The 19,809-nt window shown below is 44.8% G+C and overlaps 2 protein-coding genes and 1 long non-coding RNA gene across 3 annotated transcripts; 2 read left to right on the forward strand and 1 right to left on the reverse strand.

The window, feature by feature from the left end:
- The first annotated feature begins 367 nt into the window (after window positions 1–367).
- Window positions 368–7,211, forward strand: PLA2G1B (phospholipase A2 group IB). The gene is made up of 4 exons (XM_026515111.3): window positions 368–433; window positions 3,398–3,557; window positions 4,071–4,198; window positions 7,009–7,211. The coding sequence occupies exons 1-4, from the start codon at window positions 400–402 to the stop codon at window positions 7,131–7,133; spliced, it is 447 nt and encodes a 148-aa protein (XP_026370896.1). The 5' UTR covers window positions 368–399; the 3' UTR covers window positions 7,134–7,211.
- Window positions 7,212–8,124: 913 nt separating this feature from the next.
- LOC130542432 (uncharacterized) lies at window positions 8,125–18,302 on the forward strand. Its single transcript, XR_008956977.1, has 3 exons — window positions 8,125–8,280; window positions 10,715–10,880; window positions 14,313–18,302. It is a non-coding gene; the product is annotated as an uncharacterized LOC130542432 (long non-coding RNA).
- Window positions 11,420–18,104, reverse strand: SIRT4 (sirtuin 4). Its single transcript, XM_048221422.2, has 4 exons — window positions 17,614–18,104; window positions 14,638–14,932; window positions 14,304–14,515; window positions 11,420–12,143 (listed from the first exon to the last, which is right to left on the reverse strand). Exons 1-3 carry the CDS (start codon window positions 18,102–18,104, stop codon window positions 14,363–14,365), a joined length of 939 nt encoding a protein of 312 aa, XP_048077379.1. The 3' UTR covers window positions 11,420–12,143; window positions 14,304–14,362.
- Window positions 18,303–19,809: the final 1,507 nt, after the last annotated feature.

Consider the following 19,809-nt stretch of genomic DNA (forward strand, 5'->3'; position numbering starts at 1 on the left):
TGTTTACTCATCTGCCAAATGCATGATTGGTAGGGACTGTTCACTGAGACTCACAGCTGAGACCCAGGCCCATGAGAAGACAGGGAGGCAATGATAGAATGAGGTTGAGTGCAAGGGGGTGGGGTGAGGGTCAAGGTTCCAAGCTGTGCAAACTCCAGAAATAATCCCTTCCATTAAAAGGTGCTAATGATAATACATACACTGTTTCCAACAATCCCTTGCTGACAGGGTTTGCCTGTTGGTAAAGGTCACTCCTGCAACAGAGATTCAAGGCCAACTCAAAGCAGGTTCGGAGCAAAGCAAACACTACAGCCTTATCTTGGGGACATAGAGTGGGTATAAAGAGGGAAGCCATAAGTGACTTTAGTCCTTTCTTTTGTTCAGCAACTTGACAACAAAATGAAATTTCTTGTACTGGCTGCTCTCCTCACAGGTAAGCAAGTCTCCCCAGTCCCAGCTCTTCAGGGCTAAGATCTCACTCCTCGGGCTTGGGGGCCACAGCTCACAGGGCTGGCTAGACCTGGAAACTTTACTCGGGGCTCTCTATCGGGCTTAATAGCTCCCATACTGGGGTTCCCTCAAATCCCCCCCCCAGCTGGTACCTTTTCAACCTTTAGGTCCGAACTCAGATGACCCCTCTCAGAAGGGCCTACCTGCCCCCCTGAGCAAAGAAAGACCCCTCTCCTTTCTCTCTACCATACGGCCTTGGTACGGGGTCTTCCCAGCATCTACCTTTGCCTGCAATTTGTATCTTGTTTCTTGTTGATTCATTTCCTTTTTTAAAAGCTTTAATTAAATTAATTAATTAGTTAATTAATTAATTTTAAGTAAACTCTGCCCCCAGTGTGGGGCTTGAACTTAAGACCCTGAGATCAAGGGCTGCGTGCTCTACAAACTGAGCCAGCCAGGTGCCTCAATTCCTTTGCTTTTTATTCTCCACCCCCATGGAAGCATGGGCTCCATGAGAGTAGGGATAGAGCTGTTTGCTCCATTTATTGAATGAATGAATGGAATCAGATACATTGGGGTTCAGATCCCACCACATTCATCCATGATTCTTTCATTCATTCAACACTGATGTATCAGAGGCTCCAAGGTATCAGACTCTGGGTTGGGACTGAGGACTCACTGGTGAACAAGCCATGCTCCCTGTCTACGGAACAGACACACACACGCACACACACGCACACACACATGCACACATACACAGGTGCACACATGAGAAGTAGCTTTGTGCCGGTTTGGCCTGTGCAAAGAGCAGAGCTGGCTGGGTCAGAGACAGAGAAAACAGGGAGGCAGGAGGGAGGTCTGGAGATGGGCCAAGGTGGCCAGGCCACTCCTGTCTGTCTGCTGCCAGTGTGGAGGCTGCTCATAGGGGAGAGGGACCAGCTGCCACCCTTCCTTTGCCCTGGGGTTTAACTTTTTTAGATTTATTTATTTGAGGGGGGAGGGGCAGAAGGAGAGAGAAACCTAAGCAGACTCCACCCTGAGCACGGGACCCTGAGATCATGACCTGAGCTGAAACCAAGAGTCAGACGCTTAACCAACTGAGCCGCCCAGGCGCCCCCGCCCTGGGGTTTAAACATGTGGAGCAGCTCCAGGGTGCACAGCAGACCAAGGGAAGAAAGGGCAAGGCATGGGGCAAAGAGACGATACGGGTGGCGGACTGAAGAGGACCCAAAGCATATAGTGTCCTCTTTTCTTTAGGGCACCAAATCTCACAGGGTATAGCTCTGAAAATGAGGTGAAGGGGTCCTGCTTCCTGAGTCTGCTGTCCCAAACCTTGTGCCGTAAATGGACTTCTTAAAAACTTATTTATTAGATATTTATTGAACACCTACTATGTGCCAGGTACTTTCTTTAATTGTTGTGTTGATTATTTCATTCATATAACTCATCATACACTTACTGAGTGCCTACTATGTGTCAGGCCCTGGGGAATAAAAGCCCTAAGGTCTTGAGTTTATGGCCTGGTGAGAGGGAAGCATTAAATAAATAGATGGATACAGACTGTTAGAGGTACAAGGAAGCAACAAACATAAAGAAAAGTGATAGCAGAGGAGCCACTCGGTGCTGGTCAAGAAAGCTGGTGGCATTTATCTTTTTTTTAAGATTTATTTATTTATTTGAAAGAGACCGAGCGAGCAGGGGGAGGGGCAGAGGGAAATGGAGAGAGAATCCCAGACTCCACGCCCAGTGTGGAGCCCGCTACGGGGCTCGATCCCATGACCCTGAGACTGGGACCTGAGCTGAAACCAAGTGTCGGGCTCTTAACCAACTTTGCCACCCAGGGGCCCTTAGGAGGTGGCATTTAAATCAAGATCCTCCCGCTTTTTGACAAGTGAGATGACAAGTGTGTCAGGCAGAGGAAACAACAGGTACACAGGCCTTGGGGGAGAAAAGAGCTTGTCTTGTTGAGGATGGTAGGACACCTAGGCCTCCTGACTATTCCTTACACTCCTGCCCCATCTCAGCCCCGCCATTCCCCACCTAAACCATTTTAGATTCCCCTTTCCATGTTCCAATTTTTCCACCCTCTAACACAATATCCAATTTCCTTATTGATTTCATTTATTGCTTATTGTTTTTCTCCCCCACTAGGACGTAAGCTCAATGAGGTTATAGATCTTTTATTTGCTTGTTGATATATCTCCTGTTCCTAGGGCAGTGACTGGGCCCATAGTAGGTGCTCAATGAATATTTGTTGGATAAATAATGGAGACCCCACTGAAAACATACATTCACACAAAAACTAGGATGCAACTGTTAATAGCAGCACTATTCATCAGAGACAAAAAGTATAAACCCAGATGTCCATCATGTGATGGATGGATAAAATGTCGTCTATCCATACAGTGGACGACTACTCAGTTATAAAGAGGAATGAAGTACTGTTAAATGGTATAATGTGGATGAACCTCAAAGACATTATGCTAAGTGAAAGAAGCCAATCATAAAAGGCCACATGTTGTATGATTCCATTTACATGAAGTGTTCAGAATAGGCAAAGCCATAGAGACAGAAAGCAGTTTGGTGGTAATGCGCACAGGGTGTTTTTTTGGGGGGTGATGAAACTGCTTGGGAATCCACAACTCTGAATATACTAAAAACACTGAAACGTACATTTTAGGTGGTTAAATGGTGAATTTTATGTTATGTGAATTTTATCGCAATAACAAATTATTTTTTTTAAGTTTTACGAAAAGAAAAAAAAGTCGCTGCTCACATGACCAGGTTCCTGCATCCAGTTCTCTTCCGAGGAGGCAGCTGGCGGGTCCGGGGAGGCAGCGTGGGGCCAGAGACCTGGCAGGCAGTGGGGGCGGGGGGGGGGGGGTGGCGCTGAGCGCTGGCAAAGCTAATCAGGACCTATTTAAAGCCCAGCTGTGTGGTCTTGCAGTGGCCGCTGCCGATGGGGGCATCAGCCCGCGGGCAGTGTGGCAGTTCCGCAGCATGATCAAGTGCACTATCCCCGGGAGTGATCCCCTGAAGGACTACAACAACTACGGCTGCTACTGTGGCCTGGGTGGATCCGGCACCCCTGTGGATGAACTGGACAAGTGAGTGATTCGTCGGCAGGGAGAGCGGAGTGCTCGTGGGGTGGGGGGAGGGCACAAGCCAAGGATCCCACGATGAGGCACAGAAAGGGATTTGCATATTTGCTAAAGATAACATATTTTCACCTCTTGTCGTATAAACAAACATGCTCCAAGAGGACCCTGAATCCAATGCTCTATCAGGAGGAAAAGCCAAAGGTTGGAGATGTGAAGTAGTAGCGGGTGCTGCTGCCCTCCAGTGGCAGAAGAGAACATCGCAATACAAGACACCGCAGCGACGATTCAATTGTCTTCTTCCAGCAGTAAAGACTCTCACCGCATCTTCAGAATATGATTGTACTATATGCCTGCGACCATTTTTAAATCGCCTTCAATAAATATGATCAAAGGACTTAAGTTTTTTCAAGTCACAGGACCAATATCTTCCGGAGCATGTCAGCTAAATCATCCCTACCTGTTCCCGAGGCTGACCTGCTTCCCTGCCCCTGCTTCAGCTCTGTCCTTCCCCCTCTCCAGGTGTTGCCAGACCCACGACAACTGCTACTCAGAAGCCAAGAAACTGGACAGCTGTAAATTCCTCCTGGATAACCCCTACACCAATACCTACTCATACTCGTGCTCTGGCTCTGAGATCACCTGCAGCGGTAGGTTCAGTCTCTTGTTGGCTTGTTGGCCCTCAGTAGACAGGGGAGGAAATAATAGTAATGATACCCACCATTTATCAATCACTTCATTGGTGCCAGGCTGTGTCTCCTTAAATCCTGGCAACAACCTAGGCAATCGGTATTATTATTATACCCATTTTACAGATGACAAAACTGAGGCTCAGAAGGCTGAGCCAATGGCCATGGGGCACACAGCTCATAAATGGTGGTGTTTAGTTTTGAACACAGGTCTATGTGACTCCAAAGTCTCTGCTATTAGCTGCCATGCTATACAGCTTCATTATTTCATAAAAAGAGCTTAGAACTACCATTTATGAGTTTCTTTTTACATACCAGGGACTAGGCTAAGCATATTTTTGAGAGAGGTTTTAATAACCCCATTTTACAGGAGAGGAAGCTGAGACTCAAAATAGCTACCTGCCCCAAACCATGCAGCTTCTAAGTGGTAGGGGCAGCATTTGAACTCGGTTGTTTCTGATTTCAAAGGTTCTGATCTTAACCACTAAGTTATGCAGAGCTCATAATGAGGTATGTCCCTCCAGGGAGGTAGTTGTGAAGAGCAGACATTTCAGAGAGGTGAAGGGTATTATCATGCTAGACCAGCATTCTGGATTTGCACTACTTTCTACTCTGCACCCACAGACGGGTCCCTCTTTTCAAAACTGTACATACAACGTTGGAATAACCACAATTCAAATCCAGGAGGCCAAGAAAAAAATTACCAGGAGTCCCACTGTCCCGAGGCATAAACGATTTCATAGCTCTGTAGCCATATGTGCTTGTCCGTGGAGTACGGTTTATACCGTTGTAATCATAGCTATGTGCCAGCCTCAAGTCCTGTGTTCCTTCTGCCTGAAACACTTCCCGCCCGAAGTCTCCGTGCAGGACTTTAAATATCACTTTCTCAGTGCTGTCTCCCCTTCTAAGTCATTCTTTTAAAACATGCACACGCATCCTCCATCTTTCCAGCATCCTCTATCTTGTCTGCTGTATTTTCTCCACAGAATTTCTCAACAGCTGATACGTTCATGTTATTTCTTTATTTTCTATCTCTCCACTAGAAAGTAGGATTGTTGTCTGTTTTCTTCACTGCTATATGCCCAGAAGCTAGAGCAGTGCCTGGCATAGCCTAGGTGCTCAAAAAATATTTGTTGAAGCCATAGTTTAGATAAAGTCTTGCTCTCTGCTTTTTCTCACTTATCACCGTGCTCTGCTTATTCTTCCGTGTTGCCTCATGGCCTTCCTTGTTACTCCTTTAACCACGGCAAGACACGGCTTCATTTGCTTCCATAGTCCCCTGGTCACAGGTATTTTGGTTGTGCTCCAATTTAGAAAGCCAGATATAATGGGAACTCATATTTTTGCACGACAACATGATCAGCAAGTGTTCCTTTCCATGGTTTCTAGATTTCTTCACGAATCTGATGAAAGCTATAGGCCCTCTCCCCAGAGAAAACACACACACATGCACACGCACACGCACAGTTTGTAAGTAATTCATTAATGCAGCTGCCCCCCAAATGCAGGTTAAGAAGCCTGTATCAAAGGACATTTATTCATATGAATTAACAATAACTCAACAGACAAATATCTCACTGTACATGCCTTATAATCTAATTAAGTGCTAATTATGTTTCAGTGGACTGGACAAGAAAAATATCTGGGTTTTTTTTAAGATTTTATTTTTGAGTAATTTCTACACCCATCATGGGGCTCAAACTCACAACCCCAAGATCAAGAGTCACATGTTCCATAGACTGAGCCAGCCAGGGAGCCCACATTTGTTATTTTTGAAAGGATCAGAGAGAAGCAAAACTTTAATAAGATTATTGAATGGAGGGGTGCCTGGGTGGCTTAGTGGTTTTAAACGTCTGCCTTCGGCTCAGGTCATGATCCTGGGGTCCTGGGTTTGAGCCCGACATTGGGCTCCCTGCTCAGCTGGGAGCCTGCTTCTCCCCCTGCTTGTGCTCTCTCTCTCTCTGTCAAATAAATAAATAAAATATTTTTTAAAAAGATTATTGAATGTAAGCAGAGGTACATAATTAAATTATGGATAACAAAATTAAAATTCATTTTAAAAGTTATCATTGGTGTTTCTTTTGGTTAAAAAAGTAAACAAGGCCAAAGTAATGTAATTTCAATCTCTTCAGAAATGTATCACAGAAAGGAGAAGGTGCCTATAATCCTACCTCCCAAAGTAATCAGTTGGATATATTGCCCTTCATTTTCCTTTAATAAAATATCTTGGAAACATTTCCACATATAGATGTATTTAATTATTTTAAATATCTCTAGAATATTCTACTGTAAGAATGTTCTGTAATTTTTAAAATATGTGATATAAAGTAGAGAAATTGCCTTGCTAAACTGCACTAAGGTAAAATGTACAATACTTCGCTGCCTTGAGTATATGTTTCAGTGTTTTCCATATTGCTTAAAAATTGCTTGCCTACATTATCAGAGATCTATAGCTATATGAGTTTTAAGAGCTCATTTTAAGACAGGACTTACCAAAAGGCACCCATCACGCCTAGGACTGCCAGATCAAACACACATTGCCCAATTCAATTTGGCTTTCAGATAGACAATGAACATTTTTTTATTCTACATTCCAAACATTGCATTTATTGTTTTTCTGATATTCTGGTATTTTTATTTGCTGCATCTGTCAACGCTAAATTTGTATCAATGGAATGGCCACCAGATTATTCCAATTAATTCTTCCTGCACCCAGATTGGACAAAGCAGGATCTACCTTGGGTCAGTCCTCTTGTCTTGCTCTTTTCCAGAAAAAAACAAAGCCTGTGAGGCTTTCGTCTGCAACTGTGACCGCAGTGCTGCCATCTGCTTTTCAAAGGCCCCATATAACAAGGAGAACAAGAATCTTGACACCAAGAAGTACTGTAAGGATTGAGTATCCTCTCTGGAGAGCATCGTCCTACATGCCTCATGGCAGTCACCTTAGCCTGTGTCCTCTAATAAAGCACTTTGTTGAAAGGCCTCACGTTTGGAAACTGTTTTATTCTCCATCTGTGTCTCTAAGTCTCTTCCTACTTCTTTGTAAGCATCATTCCTTCTAGCCTTGGAATTGCTTTCGAGGGATATTTCTAAGAAGTGAACACCATAGACCTGAATACTGATTAACCAACACTGATTACTCTGTGCCAGATTGAACTACATGTTATATCCTCCGAGGTAATATATCCTACCTCTTTTTTCATTATCCCCAGGGCTGGGAGAGAGAGAAAACAAATTCCTTTAACAATCTTTTTTTTTTTTTTAATTTAAAGATTTTATTAATTCATCTGACAGAGGGTGAGAGAAAGCAGAAGCAGGAGGAACAGCAGGGGGAGAGGGAGAAGCAGGCTCCCCACCGAGCAGAGAGCCAGACATGGGGCTCCATGCCAAGACCCCAGGATCATGACCCCAGCCAGAGGCAGATGCTCAACCGACTGAGCCACCCAGGCGCCCCTCTTTAACAATCTTTCAATGAGCATCTGCTGGGTGCTCATTAAAGGAAATGGAATATGGGAAACACTAGTACAGCGGCTGAGATTTAAATGAATAAATAAACTGAATTGTGAGTATTCTGAACTAGCGATTATATCCCAGCAGCCACAGTATCTTCGCAGTGCTTAGCACATCGCACACGCTCATTAAATAATTGTTCAAGGAAGGTACATCTTGGCGCCAAGTTTTGCCGCAGTCGAGGAAAAACCACGTGGCTGTATTTACCTTTTCAGATCACGTGATCCTGAGCCCAACCCAGTTATTTCCTCGGCCCGCAGGGATTTCAGAGTAGGCAATGTGATTGGGTATCTTTTGGACACGTGGTCCCCGGTTCTTTTCTTTTTTTCTTTTCTTTTTTTTTTTTTGTTTAAACTGGCGAAAAGCGGCCCAGGACCCTGCCGACCTCCACACCGCCCAGGCTCTGGCCCCGCCCCCTCACGCGTCGGCCCGAGCTGGCGCAGGCGCAGGCGCAGTGTTTGATAACGGTAGCTCCCGCTGGCGTCAGGGTAAGGTGACGGCGACCGCTCCGTGCGCGGCTTCCTGGGTCCTCGGTGCGTGGTTCTCCAGGGTCAGAATTCGGCGGGAAGGGAAGAGTGGGCGGGCCGAGTGTGAAAGAGGAGCGAGCTCACGTGGGTATGACGTTGGGGCCCACCTTCCTGCGGTGCGCGTGCCTGTCTGGGTGTCTGGGCTTCCCACAAGCCCCTCCGCCCGCAGCCGCCAGCCAGTTTCCGGTTGGTGGCTCCTCCAGGGCTCCCATCCCGGAAAGGGACGAGGGAGCCGGGAAGCTGGGGTGCAGGGAGCCAAACTGGCGCCAGGAGAGAGGCGAGTGGATGTTGGGCGAGCCAAGGGCTCCTGCGCCCCAAGTCCTCACTTTAAAAGAGGGGAAACAAAGGTGGAGGGATTTGCAGCTCTGACCTCCGGTTGGAATGCTCTCCCTTTTTCCGCCTGGTGCTTGCCTGTTCATCCCTCAGGACCTAGTTGGGGTCACCTCAAGAAGTTTCTTGAGTCTTGCCCTTCTTCCTTCCTAAAGTGCAATTGCGCAGTTACCCCACCGGGCTTCTATAGATCATTAAAGAAAGGGAGTTCAGAACTGGATGGACTGGCTTTGATTACTGGCCTGGTCACCCCAGGTGACCTTGGGCTAGTTAAATAAAATCTCCAAGCTTCAGGATCCTCATCTTTCAAAAGAAATAATAGTGTGCAGATCATAGGGTTGTGGGAATTAGGTGAGCCAACGCCTTGTAAAATGCTTCCTACAGTGCTTGTTGAATAGTAAGTGTTCCATAAATACTGTTTTCCCAAGGGGAAGGAAAGGGAAAGATACTCTTTTATTTTCTTTAGAAAGTCTTTATTATACCAAGCAAGACTTGGCTTTTGTAATCTTTTAAAAGAAAAGACAGGTGCACAAAAAGGAAATGTAACTCTGGAGAAGATCCATGCGAGTCTAGTTAAAGGAGTACTCAGCGGAGGACAAAGGTTTAGGCTAGTGATGATGGCTGACATTTGCTTACTGTGTGCCAGGCACTGTGTTAGGAGCTTTAGATGCATCACTATCTTTCTTAATCTTCCCTAAACCCAATGAGGTAGCTACTAGTATCCTCATCTATAAAGAGATTGAAGATTAACCACTTGCCCAAACATAACTAATAAGTAGCAAGATAGGGATGGAAATCCAGGTCTGTCTATATCCTAAGAGTTTTGATTCCATGCTATATTTCTTTTCTAATAAATTGAGGGGGGAAAAAAAACTCTCCTTTCTTGGACGAGATTAACTTTTTTTTTTTCCTTCACGAAGTGGAATTTATCTGTTTTATGACAGAAAGATTAAATAAAAAATCTGGATCTGAGTACCATCTTGAATCTCAAGAAGGATAATGTATCTGGAATTAACTATTTCAGATTAACTATTCCAATCAACTATTATACACTGTTCCTAGGAGCAGGGAACCAATTCATCCTGGTTTTAGCACTGAAAGTCCTGCAACCCAGGAACCCCCCGCAGTACTGGGCAATCTGGGACAGTTGGTCACCCTACCTAGGAGTGTTGAATTTCCTATTTTGGTCCTTAAATGGATCCTCTCAGGAAAAGTTTGGCATTCACTGAAGACTGACCCTTATGTGTGGCCGAGCATTTTTTCTGGGGTTAACTCATTAAATGAGCTAATAATGTGTTGTAAAATACTCTGCATTGTGTTTGGGATATAGTGTGCTCAGTAAATGCCATTATTTAAGGGAGAGGTGAGAGACAGATACTCAATTTATGACAATGTAAAAGAAAGAATATGAGTTAGTGGGAATTGGTTTTGAGTGTTATGTACTTGTTTGCCTTTGTGACTTCTACTTTCTAAAACTGTGACAGCAGAGCAGCGTCATGGAAGCAGTTGAGGAAAGTCATGCCCAAAGCTGGGCTTATGCAGTTAGAAGCCTGTAACCCGGGCAATGACAAACTAATAGCACCCACTAGTCGGTTTGTTATTCCAACAGAGGGCACTTATAGTGGGTTAGGAACTGCCATATTGGTAAAAAGCAAAAATGTAAAGTGAGGAGACAGGAGAATTTTGCAGAGTTCCTTTTGGGACAAATTTTTGGGAAGGAATTCTACCTCAGGAGGAACTATGAACAAAATGAATATTCCTGAGGTCCTGAAGACGTGGTTTCATGAATCGTGCCAGCATTAGGTGATAGAAAGAACTTGCCTCCCTCCCTGGCAACCTAACCTGTTCTCCATTGCCTGCTGCCTCTTAACCATTCCTGGTCTCCTTGGCCAGTTGTAGTGCTGGCTTCTACCTCAGGCTTCTTTCTAAGCATAAGCCTCAGACAAATAGGAAGAAGTTGTTTAAAAAGAAAAGAACTGGGAGGAAAGTCTTAAGAGTCTAGTGCCGGCTCTGAAACTATGTTGTATGGCCTTCAGTAAGTCTGTGTTGTTGTTGTTGTTTTAATTTTTAATTTTATTTTTTTTTAAGATTTTATTTATTTATTTGACAGAGACAGCAAGAGAGGGAACACAAGCAAGGGGAGTGTGAGAGGGAGATGCAGGCTTCCCGCCAAGCAGGGAGCTCGATGCAGGGCTCGATCCCAGGACCCTGGGATCATGACCTGAGCCGAAGGCAGACACTTAACGGCTGAGCCACCCAGGCACCGCTGGCCTTCAGTAAGTCTGGATCTTAGTTTCCTCCAAAATAAATGAGGGGGGATGCGTTTAATTTGCTCTCATTCTGTCATTCTGTGCAGGAATCTGTGACATTTTCTGGTAGAGAATAGGATGGGGAGATAGCACATTCTCTGTGAGCCACTTGAAGCCAAGAGGTTGTATCATTCTAGCCTTAGTACCTTAATACAGTGTCTGTCAGTAACCAGTGATGCAATTTGTGGATGAGAATAGCTTGAGATCCAAAAGACCCAGATTTGAATACAATTTACTGGTACTGACTTTTGGTAACTGAGCAAATATGATTCAAAGCACCTTAGGATCCTCCTCTGGAAAAAAGCTGGAATGGGATTTACAACAACTTTACACTTCTTCAGAATTAATGACTACGGGAAAACATAGAGTTGTGCAGATGAAAAGAACTCTGTTGGTTTCAAGATCCTGGATTATCCCAGTTTAACTGAAATTTACTTCCTAGGCAGGTGCAGGATGAACATGTATTGCTTGCCCTAATTTTAGACAAAAGACTATCAAGAATAGGCTGTCATTCTTTCATCCGCTTTACTTTTTGATGAGATTGTGCTGAAAGCTTTAGCCTGGTACAATGATTCTTTCTGGCTAACACAGTAATCAAACAGGTCTTGCTGCCTTACTTGGCAGAAACAAATCAGTTTAAGAGCCCACTTACTTCCTCTCTACAGACCAGGTTCAAGGCAAGTGTCTCATTCTGGCAGCTGAAATCCAGCAGAAATCCTTAGAGAACCATATCATAAAGCTCATTCTCTTTTAGCCGATTTAAAAAAGAATATAAATGTACAGCCCTCATACCTAGTGTACTATTAAAAATATGATTCCTTTATTCCTTAGTTAATAAAAAATTCATTCATACCATTACTCATCTTTAAAAAATATATATACCAAAATGTTTCAGTTAGAGACATTTAACCATTTATAATTATAAATTAAGTCATTTTCTTCTCCCCTCACCCCCCACATTAGTGAGATTCCTGGGTTAGCACTCCAGAGACCGTTCTGGCCTACATATTTCCCAAGCTGTTTCTTCTGCCTGGTGAGATAAAAAAGCAAGTGAAGGCAGTTTTCCCTATCATCAAGAGCAGCCGCTGCTTTGAACAAGTCTTTTCTTCAGGGTCAAATCTCAGCAGCCACATGAGGGGCCGGGAGAAAGATGTTGGTTTGCTGCCCTCTGCAGGCTGCACTCGGTGAGCTTCGATTAGTTAGAGGAAGAAGGGAGGAATCCTTAAGGATCTGAAAAGAAATGAAACAAGTTAATGCTGAATAAGCCGAGAGTGGGTGGGGGTAATGATTGTGAACATCGGCCTTCCATTCAAAAAACCACAGCATTTAGGGCACGTAAAGACGGCCAACATATCTTCGTTAAGTGAAAACAGGATGTGATAAAATGTACACAGTTTGATTCGATTTTTGTAAAAACAGATTTAGTTATACAAGAATGTTAAACCTTGGTTATCTTGGTGGTGGGATAATGGGTAATTTGTGTTATATTCTTTTTACTTATCTGTACCATCTTAACGTTCTACAATAAATATGTGTTATTCTAGTAATAACCTAGTTTAAAAAGTATATTAAAAAAGGGGGGGGGCGCCTGGGTGGCTCGGATGGTTAAGCAACTCCCTTAGGCTCAGGTCACAATCTCCACATCCTGGGATCGAGCCCCACGTTGGGCTCCCAGCTCAGCAGGGAATCTGCTTCCTCTGCCTCTCCCCCTGCTTGTGCTCTGTCTCTCTCCCTCTCAAATGAATAAATTAAATCTTAAAAAAAAAAAAAAGTGTGTGTGTTGGGGCTCCTGGGTGGCTCAGTCGGTGGAGCCTCCAACTGTTGATCTCGGCTCAGGTCTTGATCTCAAGGTTGTGGGTTCAAGCCCCATGTCGGGCTCCACGCTGGGCATGGAGCCTGCTACTTAAGTGCGTGTGCCAAGGGGGCTTCTTTGGTGCTAGTAATATTCTATTCCTTGATCTGGATGCTATGTGTTCATCAAGCTGTCTATTTATAATACATGCTCTTCTCTGTATGTATAGTATACTTCAGTTAGTTTTTAGAAAGTGCTTACACAGGAGCTCTCATTCAGTGCTGGGAATGCAAAATGGTGCAGCCACTCTGGAAGGCAGTTCGGCAGTTGCATACAAAACTAAACATACTTGTATCATACGGTTCGGCCACCTTGCTCCTTGGTATTTACCCCAATGAGTTGAAAACTTATGCCCACACAAAAACCTCCACACACTTACAGCAACTTAATTCATAATTGCCAAACACTTGGAGACAACCAAGATGTCAGTAGGTGAACGATAAATACTGTGTGAGCGCACAGGACAAAGGGGCGTATGGGACACTGTACTTTCTGCTCAATTTGGCTGTGAACCTAAAACTACTCTAAAAATTAAAGTCTTTCTTTTTAAACATTGTATTTATTTGTGGGAGAGAGCAAGAGAGCGAGCGAGCAGGGGGAGCGGCAGGCAGAGGGAGAAGCAGGCTCCTGCTGAGCAAGGAACCCAACGAGGGACTCCATCCCAGGACCCTGGGATCATGACCTGAGCTGAAGGCAGACGCTTCACTCAAGTCTTTTTTTTTAAGTGGTTGTACTTCTCTAGGAATATACTAAAAACTATTGAACTGTATATATTAAATGAGTAAACTGTATAGTTTGTGAACTGTATCTCAATAAAGCTTTTTAAGTGGTTGTATTCATAGATTAAAATGGATATAAAGTACCAACACATGCTACAATGTGGATAAGCCTGAAACGACTATGCCAAGTGAAAAGGCCAGACACAAAAGGCCACAGATTGTATGCTATGTCTAGAATAGGCAGAAATAGATTAGTGTTGCCAGGGACTGGGGAATGGTGGGGGGGTTGGGGAGTGGGGAGTGACTGCTAATGGGTACAAGGTTTCTTCTTGGGATGATGAAAATATTCTGGAATTAGACAGTGGTGAGTAATGTACAACTCTGTGAGTGTACTGTAAGACAACTTAATTGGATACTTCGGAAGGGTGAACTTTATGGTATGTGAATTATGTCTCAATAAAGCTGTTCTCTTTTTAAAACGGGAAAAAAGCAATGGCAGATTTTGAAAAATTATCTTAAATAGCATGTGCCAGGGTGCCTGGGTGGCTCTGTCAGTTACGCGTCCAACTCTTGATTTCAGCTCAGGTCATGATCTCAGGGCTGTGAGACTGAGCCCCGCCTCAGCTCCCGCTGGGCATGGAGCCTGCTTAAGATTCTCCCCCTCCCTCTCAAATTAATTAATTAATTAATTAATTAAAACTGATTTTTAAATGTGCATTAAGCTATAGTGTTTGAAAGACTATGATGTTCCATTTCTAGACATGTGCTATTTGTTTCTTTGTTTAAGGGGAACTGGAAACTTATCTAAAAAGCATTTACCTTTAATAGTAGGACTACAGAGAAAGTCCCAGTTTCTGGCTCAGGACATCAGGCTGCGGTCAGCGTGGATCTATCAAAGGCAGCAGTTCCCCGCAAGGAGAATCCAGTTTCAGGCACGCCAAGTCGTCGGACCGCGTGGGCCCAATGTTCAGTATTGCAATTGGGAGCTGCTTCTCTCGGGCAGTGAGGATAAACCTGTAGCCGGAGTACACCTTACAAGAAGAAGACACAGGTGAGGACTCTCGATGCAGGAAGAGAGAAACCAAGCAGGGAGCCCCCCGGGGGCTCTCCATCCCACGAAAGGGGCAGTCACCACCCTGACCAAGTTCGATACCTGCAAGGACGATCCCACTACCAACAGGGAGTCAGCTTCTTTTACACGCCTGCGCACAAAGTCAACCTTGTCCGCGTTCACTGTGTCCCCGAAGAAAACGACGTCTGGTTTCAGGGGGCCTCCACATCGAGCGCAGGACGGGACCTGAAAGCTCTGTACCTGCTCCTCTGTGAGAAAGACGTCGCCATCAGGCGCCAGGCCATGGGCCTCGGCACTCCAGGTGGGGTTCAGGGCTTCAAAACGCTCTTGCAGTGCCCTGCGGGGAATCTGGTCACCACAGTCCACGCAAAGGACCCTGAAACCAAGAGGCTGACTGAATGGCTGGTCCCCAGGAGCCACAAAGCTGCCTCATCCCCAACCATTTTTAACTCCTCCAACGGTGCTTGCCATTCCTAACACCCAGTCTTTCTCCCATGTTAGGAATACCTTCTCGTGACCTCTTTAACTACCACCATTTCTCATCTTCCTTTACTGCCAACCTGTAGAACAAGGAGTGTACGTCTGTTTTCCTTGCTCGCACCCCCTGCTTACCCTGTCGGCTCATTTTTACCCGTAGCACAACTGCACATGACCTCCGTAGTGTCCAAACCCGTGCTTTCCCCTCCCTCCCTCCCTCCTTCTCCTCCTCCGGGGTGATGGTCACTGTCCATCACCATCGTCTCTAAAACGCTCTTCCCCCTGGTGTCCTTACCCAGTGTCTTCTGTTCGTCTTCTTACCTCTCTAATCATGAGCTCCATGAGAGCAAGAACTTTGAGTCCTTTGACCACTGTGCTATGCCCACCACCTAGAACAGCGCCTACAGACAGCGTTCTCTAAATAGCAGCTAAAAGAAAGAACTAAAGGTGGTTTAGTTGGTTTCTTCTCTACTCCTCAATCTTCCAGCCAGTTTTCTTTCTACCTTCACCCTGGCGACTCTGTTTTCACTGCCACAATGCTTCTATGCTAATGGTTCCCTCCTCTGTGCTCTCTCCCAAACTCCAAGTCATCTTGACTGTCCTGTCCAGCTTACCTCTGTCTTCACCCGCCACTCCCCAACTTCTCCATCACCATCCTTTCTCCAGTTACTTGGGTAGGAACCCTTGCAAAAACTTGTTACTCGATTTGCTCCTTTTTATCTAGCCACCCATCAGATTATGTTGATTATTTTACTTAAAAGGCCCCATAGGAGGGTACCTGGCTGGCTCAGTTGGTGGTGCATGTGACTCTTGGTCTCAGGGTTCTCAGTTTGAGCCCCATGCTGGATATAGAGATTACTTAAAAAAATAAAATCTTAAAAAAGGAGGGGGTCTGTGTGGCGCAGTCAGTTTAGCATCGGACTCCCAGTTGCAGCTCAGGTCATGATCTCAGGGTCGTGATATCAAGCACCATGTTGGGCTCTGTGGGAAGTCTGTTTCAGATTCTCCCTCTCCCTCTGCCTGCACTCATGTGCACACACTCAAATAAATAAATAAATCTTTAAAAAACAAAGGCCCCCTATGAAATGCTAATTCTTGGATTTGTTTTAAAACATTTTAAGAGACAGGGAGAGAGAGAGAGTAAAGTAACATGCTAAAATCTTTGTATCTGAGTGATGGTACATGGGAGTTCATTATACTACTTTCCTTTTAGGGACATGTGAAATTATCATCATGAAAAGAAAGTTTTAATGGACATAGGGTCATCATTAGCTCTCGAATTGCCCTGATACCACCTGGGTCTAGGTCCTTCAGGCTGACCTCCCCGAGTCATTCTTTCTAGTCCTGTGTGGCTTTCCTCAAATGCTATTTTTATCATATTGCTTTCGTGCTCAGAAACCACTAATATTCCCCTTTGGTCTCTCACAACAGACCCAAATTGCACTGCACTATTTTCAGACACACCCATGATTAGGGTCTAGCCTTCCCAGACAATCTGATTTCATAGTAACTCTCCACAGAGGCCAGGCCAGGCTCCTCTGGGCTCTACAAGTCCTCTTCATTTTGAAAGCCCTCTCCCTTCTTTTGCCTAGTCGGACTGGAGCTAGGCTTAAGCCCCACTTTTCCCATAAAAGCTTAACCAATTACTCTAAGCTTTACCAAATCTGTTTTTCTGAACTTGCAAAACATGTCTATCAAGGACCACATAATTTAACAATTGTGTGGAGTTGTTTGTTAAACATGTTATTTTTGGATCCCTCCCCCACCCCAAAGATCACAAAGTTCTCACATACAAAGTGGACCATGTTTTATACTTTGGTTTTGACCCCTCCACACCACCAAGTAGCACACCGCACGTTGTAGAGACCCAATATTTAATGATTGGCAGGAGGATCTCGGGGGCTTAAAAATAAGGAAATGGTTTCCAATTAGCTTCAAGTTATTGCCAGGGCTACATGTGTTCATCCCATCAATATTTACTGGGTTCTGACTATATGCTGGGCTGTACTGTGTTCTACATGTCTAGGCATCAGAGATCTTCCAGCTTCTAGCCTATGCTGTTGGCGCTTTGCTCATAGTCCCCTCAAGATACCCTACAGGCCACGTGCACATAGTTTTCTTATAAGCAATTTCCTGCATCTCTCTTAGTGTGTTCACTGGCCAAGGAAGCCTTCTCCAGAGTTGCAGAGTCAGTGCTAGGGACTGAATTCCCCTAGACTGACTCTCAACCAATGAGGGATGGAACGTGATGGACAAATGCCCCAGCTTCCTCGACTTTCAATGAGACGATTCTGAAGCATGCTGTAGACAGAGGGCCCCTCAAAGGATTGAGCCTCAGCTCCCCAAAGCGGCAACCCATTCATTACTTTACCCTTTTCTTGGCTTTTCTTCCCTACCCTGTTTCATTTCCCCACTGAGTTTGTTCCTCAGTGAGTTTGCTGGGATTGACTCCAAAAATAAACAACTTGCTCCAAATCCTTTTCTCAAGGTCTAATGAAAACAACAGTGATCAAGACAGCCAAAGTCTCTGCTCTTATGGAGACACATTTCTGCACTCAAATTATTTAGACCTTCCTGCACCTGTGCATGCATCCATGGAGTTCTGTGAGGCGCTGACTTCCTGCTTTCGTGTGCAAGGCATCCACATTTTGGGTCACCAACCAGTACAGCTTTCCGAGTCTCTCCCAGTTGCTCAAAGCCCAATGTGCAGGGTTAGGCTGGAGGGAGGAGAACCGAGGCCAGCCTACAAAGTTTCTTGCCCAGTACCGCTGGCGGACTGGAGCACTCCGCAGAAAATCCCCGTGCTGAATGGGTTTCCGGTCAGTGCGGGCATAGAGTCCCACCTTTTCTGACCTGTAGTCTGGGATCCCCGACTCGGTGGAGATTCCTGCCCCAGTCATCACTAGGAGTCTCTTGGAAAGAGTGACGAAGCGCTGTAACTCTTTGACCTTCTCAGGGTCCAGAGGAGGACTTGGTGGCACAAATAACCCAATGGATCCACGTGAGCACTGTCGGCTGCTCTTCACCATCCAGCGGCCTTTTGCTGCCCTGAAAGTCAACCCAAAATTCATCCTCGTTCTAGAGAGAGAGAAACCTGATGTAAGAAACTGGGTTTTAAAAACTAAAGCAGCAGCAACAACAACAAAAACTAAAGCAAACAAAAAAACCCAAACAAGAAGAACAAAACTGAGGCAAAAAATAATAAAAAAATTAAAAAAACTGAGGCAACCATCAACCAATGAATGAATAAACAAAATGGGGCCTGTCCATACGATGAAGTGTTATTTACTTATAAGCATGAAGTTTTTTGTTTTTGTTTTTAGAATTATATTTATTTATTTGACAGGGAGAGAGAGAGCACAAGCAGGGGGAGTGGCAGGCAGAGGGAGAGGGAGAAGCAGGCTCCTGCTGAGCATGGAGCCTGATGTGGGATTTGATCCCAGGACTCCAGGATCATGACCTGAGCCAAAGGCAAATGCTTAACCGACTGAGCCACCCAGGCGCCCCAAGCATGAAGTTCTGATATATGCTACAATATGGATATGGATAAAGTGTAAGAAGAAGTCAGTCACGAAAGGACAAATACCTTACAATTTTACTTACATAAGTTGTCCAAAATACACAAATATATAGACACAGAAAGTAAATTAGTAGTTGCTAGGACTGGAAGGAAGAATGTATCTGAACTTATTCTTTTTTTTTTTTTTTTAAGATTTTATTTATTTGACAGAGACAGCCAGCGAGAGAGGGAACACAAGCAGGGGAAGTGGGAGAGGAAGAAGCAGGCTCCCAGCGGAGGAGCCTGATGTGGGGCTCGATCCCAGAACGCTGGGATCACGCCCTGAGCCGAAGGCAGACGCTTAAGGACTGCGCCACCCAGGCGCCCCAGAACTTAATTCTTTTTTTTTTAAGTCTTTCCCTTTAGACTTTTTTTTAAATTCAAGGATAATTAACAATGTTATAGTAGTTTCAGATGTACAGTATGATTCAACAATTCTATACTCATTGCTCATCACTGTAAGTGTTCTTTTTTTTATATATACATTTATTTCTTTATTTGAAAGAGACAGAGCACAAGCAGGGGGAGGGACAGGGGAGAGGGAGAAGCAGACTCCCCACTGAGCAGGGAGCCAGAGGCTTAACCAACTGAGGCACCCAGGTGCCCCTATAAGTGTCCTCTTAATCTCCTGCACCTACTTCACCCATCTCCTCACCCCTCCTCCTCTCTGGCAACCACCAGTTTGTCCTCTCTATTTAAGAGTGTTGTTTTTTTTTTTAAGATTTTATTTATTTATTTATTTATTTGACAGAGATAGAGACAGCCAGTGAGGAGGGAACACAAGCAGGGGGAGTGGGAGAGGAAGAAGCAGGCTCATAGCGGAAGAGCCTGATGTGGGGCTCGATCCCACAATGCCGGGATCACGCCCTGAGCCGAAGGCAGACGCTTAACCACTGTGCCACCCAGGCGCCCCTAAGAGTGGTTTTTTGTCTCTTTTTTCTTTCTTCATTTATTTTGTCTCTTAAATTCCACACGAGTGAAATCATGTATTTGTCTTCTTCTGACTTGTTTCACTTAGCATTGTACCTTCTAGATCGATCCATGTTATTGCAAATAGCAAGATTTCCTTCTTTTTTTGGCTAATATTCCTCTGTGTGTGTGTGCGTATTGACATCGTCTTTATCCATTCATCTATGGATGGACACTTGGGTTGCTTCCATATCTTGGCTATTGTAAATAATGCTGCAGTAAACATAGACGTGCATGTATCTTTTCAA

The sequence above is a fragment of the Ursus arctos genome, unplaced genomic scaffold (genome assembly GCF_023065955.2).
Source record: "Ursus arctos isolate Adak ecotype North America unplaced genomic scaffold, UrsArc2.0 scaffold_34, whole genome shotgun sequence".
NCBI lineage: Eukaryota > Metazoa > Chordata > Mammalia > Carnivora > Ursidae > Ursus > Ursus arctos.